Genomic DNA, 11049 nt, shown 5'->3' with positions numbered 1-11049 from the left:
TAGTTTACGTAGTTGAAAAACAAGGTTCAAACTGTCAAATTTTACACGCGTATACAAAAAAAAACAGGCACGCGTGCAACAGACAGTTTGAACTTTGTTTTCGGTACTATAATTTATTCCGAATTTCTTGAAAATTTATAGGATGTTTTAGATAGATATAATGTACACCGTCGTATAAAAAAATTTGAGATTATATTTATCTATGTGCCAAAAATAAAAAAATGACGCACCAATATTGTCAAAAAAGTAGATGAATTATGGTCGCTCCTCGTATATATTATGTATATTATGTAAATAATTTAAAAAAAATGAAAAGATGATTATCATAAAGATAGTGAAAAATCATGAGGTGCGTCACCTCAGAGAGAATGCTTTTGTTGTGAGCTACCAATCCAATAGTAATACACCTCAAAAAGCATTGACCTTTTTATTATATATGCAATTTAAAATTGTAAAATGTCACCGTCCAACACCTTATACCCTAACGGCTACTTCTTAAAAAAGGAAAGAAAACAAAGTAAAGGACACTTAACAACTTAAAGGGTTGACATCCAATTTGGTGGGAAACTTTACTATAAATAGATTCATACTTTTCTTTCCAAAATCACACACTCACCATCAACTAATTATTTAGCCACTGCACATCCGCTTCTCTCTATTTATAGTACAAATACTTGTTTGTTTCATTAGCTCAACACAACATATATATATACAATGGCAATTCCAGTGATTGATTTCTCAAAGCTCGATAACGGAGAGAGCAGAGCCGAAACTTTGGCTCAGATCGCCAACGGGTGTGAGGAATGGGGTTTCTTTCAGGTAATTGATATGTATATATACATATGTATAGACTATGGTTAATTAGTGATATTATAAAGGGATAATAATAATAATAATAATGATGATGATATTGTTATGTATTTATTATATGCAGCTGGTGAACCATGGAATTTCAGATGAGCTCCTGGAGAGGGTGAAGAGGGTGTGTGAAGAGTGCTTTAAGATGGAAAGAGAAGAGAATTTCAAGAACTCAACAGCCATGAATTTGTTGAAAGAGTTGGCTCAAAAGAACAATGGGGAGAAATTGGAGGATGCTGACTGGGAAGATGTCTTTACTCTCATGGACGGTGTTGAATGGCCTTCAAACACCCCTGGATTCAAGTAATAATTAATAATTAATAATTTCTATATCATATGCATGATTGATCATCATCATCATCATTCAGCAGCTTATTATTTTTAATTAATTCGTTTACTTGGGGACATGGGAGCAGGGAAACCATGGGAGAATACAGGTCAGAACTAAAGAAGTTAGCAGAGAAGATGATGGAAGTCATGGATGAGAACTTGGGTTTGCCAAAGGGAAACATCAAGAGAGCCTTCAACTGCGGAGAAGGAGGTAATGAAGCCTTTTTCGGGACCAAGGTGAGCCACTACCCGCCATGTCCTCATCCCGAGCTTGTTAATGGCCTGAGAGCCCACACCGATGCCGGCGGTGTCATCTTGCTATTCCAAGATGACAACGTGGGAGGCCTTCAGATTCTTAAGGATGGCCAGTGGATTGATGTTCAGCCAATTCCCAATGCTATTGTCATCAATACTGGGGACCAGATTGAGGTTCTCAGCAATGGTCGATACAAGAGTGTTTGGCACCGGGTTTTGGTTGGCACTAGTGGGAATAGGAGATCTATTGCTTCCTTCTACAATCCATCACTCAAGGCTACCATTGCTCCAGCACCTGAATTATTGTTGGAGAAGACAGACCAAGAGCTGGATCAGATTTATCCCAAGTTTGTGTTTGGTGACTACATGTCAGTTTATGCCCAGCAGAAGTTCCTTCCCAAGGAACCAAGGTTCCAAGCTGTAGTGAGAGCCGTGTAAGAAGGAATATATATATATATATATATAAATATATATATACATCACTGTTTTAAATATTAAAGTTCATATATATAAATATAAATTTCCAGTACGAAGGGTCCTTTTTTTTGTTTTTGTTTTTTTTTTGTTTTGGTTGTGGGGGAGGGTTCTGGTTTGGTGTTATTATTTCTTTAATTTTCTTCTCTTAAAGAAAAGAAAAGGACTACATACCAGATTCTCTAAGTAAAAATGAGATGCTCAACTCTCCAGCTCAGATTTGCTTTGTACAACAGTAATATAAAATAGATGATTGTGTTATGATAAAATCTTGGCAATTTGTGTTATCCTGTCTGGTTTTGCAATAATGATATTGGTTGGTAGATATATATATTTTTTCTTTAATTTAATTGCGTTGTATATAACATGCTGTATATCGATATGTAATATAAGTATAAGGACAACCCTCAAGGTCAAGGATACCTCTTTTGTCCGGTAATATTGAAACCAAATCCAATAATGTTAAAGAATGGACTTGATTTTGAGTATTAATTTTCTCTGGTTGCATTATTTTTTGGGAATTTTTAAAAATATATGGCATTTTAGCATTCGATGTGCAAAAATATGAGAATTAAACTTTCTTTAATTTTTATGGGAAAATTTAATTAACAAAATTTCAATTTATGAGAAAACTAATCACATATTGGAACTAAAATTAAACACAAAAACATCAACAAAAAGAGGGTTTCTATGGTAATTAATATAGGAAAAACTCCTCATCTGAAACTTGAGTCCACATCGTGTCTTCAGCCAAGCCACCTCTTCTCTTTCATTTTGCCCTAACCGTCACCTCCCTTGTCCTCCACTCGCCTGCCTCACCATCTCCACCATCATCTCTGGCCACCCACCATCACCACCTACGATTCACCTTAGGCGCGCACCTCCGTGAAACCCAGCCAAGAACACCCACCCACGCCATCGACGAACACAGCCCCAATCCGTGCATCTCTGCGCAATTCCATTCGTGAGCCCCCAAATCCAAAACGATGTGGATAGGCTGAGGTGAGGGATGTGCTGGTGGTGGTTGGAGTCGAGGAAGAAGGGTGGCGCCTGGGTTGAGTGCGATTCGTAGTTCTCAGAGCTGCGCAAAACGACGGGGATGGCTGGGGTTGCGACGGGGTTTTGCGCGCAGGGGATGGGGGGTTCTGGTGGTGGTCGGAGGCGAGGGGGGAGGTTGGTTCGTGGTCAATTCTGTTTTTTTTTTCTCTATCTTCAAATATGTGGTAACTGGTTAACTTCACATTCTTTGTGTGTATATTTCTGGGGGTAACTAGTTACCTTCACGTTCTGATGTGTGTGTATTTATGAGTTCTTATGGTAACTGGTTACCTAGGTTACTAATTCATACTTACTCTTCCTTTTTTTCCTTCAAATTTGATGTTTCTTATCATTTCTAATATGAGTGACTCATCACCCCTCTTATGGTAGCTAGTTACCCATCTTATGGCAGAAGGTTACTCATCTCACTATAACTGGCTACCCTCCTGATACATGTTATTTAACCTCTAAGACTATTTTTTACATAACTGTGAAAAATCAAACAAGTAACTGGTTACCCCTCTGGATAAATGTTATTTAACCTAGTTGTAGGATTTTTTTTACATAACTGTGAAAAATCAATTAAGTAACTAGTTATTTTACCTAGACTTTGGAAAAAAAAACGTACAATCTAAAAAAAAGGAAAAAAATGTTTATAATAAATAAAAAAAATAAAAATACAATTCATATTACAAAAAAAAAAAATTAATAAAAAATTTGCAAAACAACCATGGAAAAATTTAATATAAAAATAGTTATATAAAATTAATATAAAAAATAATCAAATTACAAACATACCATTCCAAATTAATAAAACTTGATTAAGAGTAAAACTATGACATAAACAAACTTTTATACAAAAATATGGGAAACTAAACCCATAAAAGTGAATTTAAAAAAAATAAAAAAAAGTCATTGTAACGCCCTAAACTCCAGGGACCGTTACGATGCGCATTTAAACAATGCTAAACTCGCTAACCGAGTCATTTGGCCATAACTGTGTAACTAAGTATGATTAGCGGTTTAGAGATTAAAAATTTTGGTTAAGATATAACGTTTCATTAAAACGTTTACTGTATACATTAGGATCACAAAAATATAATTTAAAGGTTATTTACATGAAAATATTTACAACCAGCCAATCTAAGCGGCAAAATAGGGTTTAACCCTAGTTCCTCTTTCAACCCTCGGCCATGGCGGTCAAGTAGCCGCATATGTACACACCGTCACCTAAGCTCTCCAACTCAAGGATGGTCCAGCTTTCTTTTTCCTTTACCTGCACCACATAGCACCCGTGAGCCGAAGCCCAGCAAGAAAATTCAATATGCTCATGAATAGTCATATCATGTCATCAAATCATATCTGGCATGCCTAGCACATATAGCTCTATTCAAGCATGCAAATAAGTTCAGATAATGCTGGGGAATCTAGGATAAGAAATCCTACCCTCCTGATTGGATGACTATCAAGTCAATCCTAGTCAGATGAGTGATTTAACACTAGTGGTTCCATTAACCATAATGAGTGACTGACAAACAAGTTACCACGGGGCTCAGCACCCACAGCCATGCAAATGATGATCATCATAATCATACAGAGCTTATAGCCCTGAACAGATGAGTGAATATCACTTTAAGGTTTTGTTAAACCATAATGAGTGACTGACAAGCAAGTCACTACGGGGCTCAGTACCCATAGCCATGTGACGAAACAGTCACCTGGGCTTTCTGGCAATGGCTCTAATCAGATGAGTGATTGATGGGTAAGGCACTAGCTTAAACAGATGAGTGACTGATGGGTAAGTCTCTAGCTTAAACAAATGAGTGACTGATGGGTAAGTCACTAGCTTAAACAGATGAGTGAATGATGGGTAAGTCACTAGCTTAAACAGATGAGTGACTGATGGGTAGTCACTACGCGGCTTGGCACCCATAGCCATGTGACTAAACAGTCACCGGAGCTCGCTGGCCCTTGCTCTAAATGACTAGCCTTTGGCTAGACAAGCGCTTCTAGTTTTCATTGAACTTGAGGTCGATCCGGCATTAATACTCATTTGAGTCATTCAATGCAGATGTCGATTAGATCTAATCTTTATCGGCTTGCGTTAAACATGCTAAGTTCGTTCTTGACTCTTTAGTCAATACCAGGTGACCAGTGCTCAGTACTACTGCCAAACTTGACAAGTAGGTCACAGCTTCATAGTTAATACTGACACAATTGTCAATTCTGACTAGTTAGTTAGTGCCACGCACAAGTAAGCAATGCTACCAGACATATATCATATGTCAAATATCCAAATGTAGGGCATTCAGCATGCTTACTTAACAATTGCTAGCATAATTATGATCATGCACAAACACAGAGACTCAAGCTTTGATCAATCTCATATTCAACATTCACGGCATGCCCTAATCACATGTTTCTCGTGCATCACATGCATCACATTTAAACACTCGACATGCCTCAATAATAACCATGCATGTCATATATGGGGTGCAGTTTTCTTACTTTTGGTCCAAGCACAGGTTACCAATAAACAAGCCACAAGCACGATCCTGATTCCAAGCCTCTAGTGAAAACCTAGTCACAACCATAATATAAAACCTCATCAAAATGAGAAATAAAAGGTTCTCAGACCTAGACCTAGCCTCCGGGACATCGATTCCCACTAAACCGGGTAGTAGGAACGATCCCGAGGCCTAAGGTTTGAGTTACCATGCTCAAAACATCAATTTGGCTAAAAATGGCATCAAGCGTCGTGGCCCCCCTGACAAGCGCCACGGCCCTCAAGCTTATCAGCAACCTCCACCTGCTTCATCGAGCCTGGGCCGCGACGCCCAAGAACAGGGCCGCGGCCCAACCACGAACCAGCCATTTTTCCTCAATTTTACCATTTTAAAATCTTCCAAAAACCTATCCAAACATCTCCAAACTCAAAAATCAAAGTTCCCAACACATCCCCATGATCCAAAACCCATAAAACCCAAGCTTCAATTCGTTCAAAAACTCATCAAAACACAAAGTCCAATTCAAGCTTAAAAACTTTAAAAACTTAGAACTTAAAACTTGAATTACCTCCAATTAAGTTGTTTCCCAACTAAATTCTCCGGCTAATAAGCTTCTAATCTTCCCTAGGATCACTATGCCTCGATCATCGCTTGAATCTGAGTCCTAGAACTCAAGTTTCCTTCGAAAATGCGATCGGGAGACGAAAATGGAACTTTGAGGGAGAGAGAACTTACTGAACGTTCTTTTTATTTCTTAACAAGTTACTTCAAGCTTAAGTAGCCTCAAACAAATCCTAACGCCCAGGGTCCCGAAAACGTCCCCGGGGACAAAATAGTCAAATCCTCCAGAATTTCCCCCTGATCTTACTAACTCTCAATTTATCATCAAAAACTTATTCCCATTACCCAATAACCCGGTAATATGCTAAATACCCCTTGACTTACTCCGAGTCTAGAAGAAATCTCGTTGTGACTATTCCACTAGCTTACCTCCTAGGATCGTCTCGTGCTGAGTAACCCTAGCATAACCAAATAATAATAAAGCACCACACACACATATCACATATATGCCAAATATGCCTGAAATGGCCAAAATATGAAAATCACCAAATTAATCATAAATGGGTTCATATGCATATTTAATACACATAAACATGCATATTATCATTAAATAGCATAATAAATCAATTATGGCCCTCCCGGCCTCCTAATCAAGGTCCTAAATCTTATTAGGAAATTTGAGGCATTACAGCCATAGATTAACTTTTCTTAAAAAAAAAAAAAGACATTTTTTCAAACTCTATTAAAAAACTCATATAAAATGTAATTTCCTCTTATGTTTTCTCTAATAATCGACTTTACGTCTGTCCGTGGATCTAGCTTTTCTAAGCTCCTATTTCATATTCCAAAGTCTCCTCAGTAATGTCTCTTAGATTAGAGGTATTGCCCAGAATGTTGGGCTCAATCTTGGCCTAGTTCAAGTCCATCAAGAATCAAGTAATACTGGGTTAGGCCTAAGCCCATCTTTTTAGTGTAATAGAATTTTCTTCCAAATTAAGACGGCTAGGATCCTAGGGTCTGCATCCTCATACAGCCCAAAGACCCTAGAACAATCCTTCATCTTTGGGGTAGCACCTTTATTCTATGGATGCCAAGTGTCACTCCACGAGTTGGGTGATAAGCCTAGGATTTGAAGGCACGCTAAGAACCATCTTTCCATGCACGATACTTGAGAAAATATGGCGCACAAAATCTCAGTCTTGTTACTTCGCCAAAAGGTAACGCCCCTTCTTACATCACATTGGCAAGGGTCGACAACACTCTTTTGCTTTCCTTAGATTGACCTCCTTCGCAAGCCTACGAGTAGCTTTTACCTTAGCTACAGCCTAAACGACGACTAAGAGCACTCTCATCCGGTGCTCTACTTCAACCTTTAAAATACCTCTAAAAAACACACATTTTTCTATTTTACCTCTAAGTTTTACATTTTACCATACATCAGATTCTCTATATCATTTAAATATTATATTTTCAAACATTTTTTATTCATTTCAAATATTTTTTATAACTATCAATAATATCCTAATATATTTTAATATTATAATATTGGGTTAAAGGATGAATAGTGTACATTAAATATAACTTGGTACTATAGCTTTATCTAAAAATATTTGTAAAATACATCATCCAATGTATACCCATTTTTGTTAGTTTTAGCTATTTTTTACATATTTTGGTAATATAACTCACCCAATGTGAGTGCTCTAAGACTTCCTTTGGAAGCATCTTTATTCAATGTCTAGGAGTAACCTTCGTTTGCCTATAAAAGTGATTCATTTCTTCATCGTTCATTCCAAGTCTATGCTTGAGAATTAGACTCTCTCAACTAAATTTTCACTCAATGACATTCTCCCGTGAATGGAATAACTCTGTCTCACTTCGAGACTGCAGTTGATAACTTAATTGAGTCCTTGATTTTATATAAAAAGAATGATGAATTGAGCCTTTAGTTGTTTAATTTTAAGTAAATTTCATCTTTGTGGTTTGTGAAATCTAGATTGGAGTTTGGAATTTTAATGTCACTATTTTGAAATTAAATTATTAAATTGCTCTATTTTTCTTTGTCAATGGTGCTCATGGAATTATGGGATTAATTTGGCAAGCTAAAAGTTGGAGAAAGCTGGAAGTGCAGAATTGCTAAACTTCGTGTTGCAGCATCCTGGAGCTTGAATTGATGACATTGAAAATTAAAGCCAGTTGTGCAACACTACTTTAGACTTATCTAGGTGGCATGGACCAGAGAGAATGCAGCTGGTTGTTATTTATTGGACATAAATGGGTGGTCCAAAGTAATGGGCCAAATGAGGAAAGAATTAATTGGGCTTTTAATTTGGGTAAAAGTTGCACACTAAAAGGTGAAAAGAGAGTAACAGCCGTGTATTGTGGGGGGCTGTCATCATTAGAGCTTCTAGAAGAAATACCTAAAAAGAGAATGAAGGAAGAAGAAAAGGAAGTAGTACACAATAGATAAGGAAAAGAGGACCATCTACATAGTTCATTCTTTATCTTTTACTTTTTGTATTTAATTTGAGTATTTTTGTGTTTTTGAGCCAGAATTAATTATTTTATAGCTAGAATATTAATGAATCATAGATTATGAATTTCAATTGATGTTGTATGGCATTTAAAGTCTTTGTTCATTCAAGTGTATTAGATGTTAATTACCCATATTTACCTTGTATGACCCATTGGAAATTTGGTGCTTAATTAGTGTTCTTAATTCTAAATTTGCATATAAATGTCCAATTTAGTTTTGAGAACCCATAGCATATAAGTTTGGAAAAATCATATGTACATTTTTAAATTTCTGGTTGACAAAGTTTAATTGTTAATGCATTCATCTATGACATTATATTGAATTCACATTTTAGGAGAATTAAGAATTCTAGCTTATCATTATATTGCTCACATTTATTAACTCTTTTTATTAGTTTTTAGTTTAATTCAAATCATACCCATTTGTTTAATTCAAAATGTTAAGTATTGATTTTACTTAATTTGTTGTTAATTCAATCCATATGGAGACAATACTCAACTTGTCATTATATTCAACGTACATTTCTGTATAATAAATATTTTTCACAACAACATTCAAAGTACCATCCTAGCACACCCCTTTTCAATTACTACCAAAAGAAACAATTTCCAATCCTTGTGCTGGACCATTCCGGAGGGCGGAGTCAAATATTTAAGTATAACAAGTGGTACCTTGAGTTTCACCCCGTATTCTTCCATATTACCGGGAATGAAATTAGCCAACAATTTCCAACTCAATTATTTGATTGTGGTTGGGCTTCCTCTACATGCTAATTAGTCCTAGCTAAGTTATAGGCTCCATTACTTGGGATGTTCATTGTGTATCAATCGGAGACAAAATCTACCATCTAGCCTATACTATAGTGGAGAGAAGTCGAAATCAAAATGTGGGTCTTCAGAATTTTGCACTAAATATATAAATATTGGAAGAAAAAAACTGTAGGGACATCATTTTTACCCTAGTGATAGAAGTGTCTCTGTTTTCGGCTTGCAAATTTTTTATATGACGATGTTCATTGTAATTATAGCAGACATCCCATCAGTTTTTTAGAATTCTGAATAATTTACAATGCCAAAAACAAGATTCAAACAGATAGTTGTATGTGTACCTGTTTTTTATACGTATGTATAACAGATTATTTGAACCCTATTTTCGGCAATATAAATTATTCACAATTTTTCAAAAACAGGTGAAATGTATACTATAACTACAATGTACACCGTCATATAAAGAAAATTGAGTTATAATTTCTCTACGTGGTGAAAATAGAGACGTCCCTACCCGTAAGAGCAAAAGTGATGCACATATCTAAAAAATTTCCTACAAATATTTATATATTGGACCTAATCTTGAAATGAGTTTGTTTTGAAATTTTTATTTTGATCTTTGCTTTTTTGCTAGTTCATGATCAAATTTGATATGAGTTCGCCAAGAAAATGGAAGTTTAATTTGGGTGTGAGATGGGAAAGAAATGGTAACTCTTTCCAAACGCTTTAAAAAATAAGTGTTTGTAGCATAAATACCTATAATTTTAGTATATTATTTTTCAAATACAATATATACATATAATATACTTAATAAATCTATAATTTATAAAACAAAAATATTTTTATTATTTTAACTCAACTGAAGCCATTTTTCTTCACCGCCATTATTAATTTTATAAATTTAGGATATGTAGGTGAAAATGATTTAATAATTTCTCTAATATTTTAGTAAAATTATAATTTTCCATCCACATTTCTTATCACTCTTCTTTTCCCTCTTAACAAGTATTAATTATACTATTTGACTGCATTTTTGGGTCAACTCTGAATATAAGAGAGAATTCAATAGAGTGTTATGGATCAGTATTTTTATGTGGTTTGACTTGTAATCAAGAAGCCTAGTCCACGGATCTGTTTTATTGAGTAATTATTTTGGTAGCGTTTTGGCATACACAAAAGTTCTGACTCTTTACAATGAGGCCTTAGTGGCTTATTTATAGGCAACTAAGAAAATGGGTAGAAAATAGTGGATTCGTGCTTCTACCTAGGTAAAAGTAGCCACCCTAGGGTGGCGCGCCCACCTTCGTTTTGCACACCATGCCCATTCGGGGTTGTCACGCTCACGCACAGGGTAGTAGCAATGCCATTGCCTCGATTGTAGCACACTCGCCCTAGGGCATTGTCTGCCACTAGCCACAGGCGTCTTGGGGAAGTGCTCAAGTACGTGAACGTTGCTCGGGGAACACGTGCCAACCGAGTATATGCCTCCGAGGTAGTGCTCAGGAATTATCAATAACATATACCATGATACAACTTTTGCAAAATATTTAATGATTTAAATCAAAAAAGTTATTTTACATATATACCATTTCTATTGTTTATTTGATGCATTTTATTTAATTTAAAAATTTTGGTAAATTCCATTCGAAACTTAAATGGGAGTAATTAGTGGGATTACACATTTTGTGTAAATAAAGGAAAATACATTTTATTCTAATTTTTA

At 35.8% G+C, this 11049-nt stretch overlaps 1 protein-coding gene across 1 annotated transcript; it reads left to right on the top strand.

Moving 5' to 3' along the window:
- Nucleotides 1–646: 646 nt before the first annotated feature.
- LOC133803385 (1-aminocyclopropane-1-carboxylate oxidase 5) lies at nt 647–2204 on the top strand. The gene is made up of 3 exons (XM_062241413.1): nt 647–819; nt 935–1161; nt 1275–2204. The coding sequence occupies exons 1-3, from the start codon at nt 715–717 to the stop codon at nt 1879–1881; spliced, it is 939 nt and encodes a 312-aa protein (XP_062097397.1). The 5' UTR covers nt 647–714; the 3' UTR covers nt 1882–2204.
- The last annotated feature ends 8845 nt before the right edge of the window (nt 2205–11049 follow it).

The sequence above is a fragment of the Humulus lupulus genome, chromosome X (assembly GCF_963169125.1).
Source record: "Humulus lupulus chromosome X, drHumLupu1.1, whole genome shotgun sequence".
In the NCBI taxonomy this organism is placed as follows: domain Eukaryota; kingdom Viridiplantae; phylum Streptophyta; class Magnoliopsida; order Rosales; family Cannabaceae; genus Humulus; species Humulus lupulus.
Note: the sequence above shows the minus strand (reverse complement) of the source record. Positions and strands in the feature narration are given on the sequence as shown.

What these genes read in the sequence shown, in the direction of transcription:
- LOC133803385 (XM_062241413.1), top strand. Translation starts at nt 715, where the DNA reads ATGGCAATTCCAGTGATTGATTTCTCAAAGCTCGATAACGGAGAGAGC. An exon ending in AGGAATGGGGTTTCTTTCAG is followed by an intron (nt 820 to 934) that starts GTAATTGATATG and finishes TATTATATGCAG; the next exon opens with CTGGTGAACCATGGAATTTC. An exon ending in TCAAACACCCCTGGATTCAA is followed by an intron (nt 1,162 to 1,274) that starts GTAATAATTAAT and finishes ACATGGGAGCAG; the next exon opens with GGAAACCATGGGAGAATACA.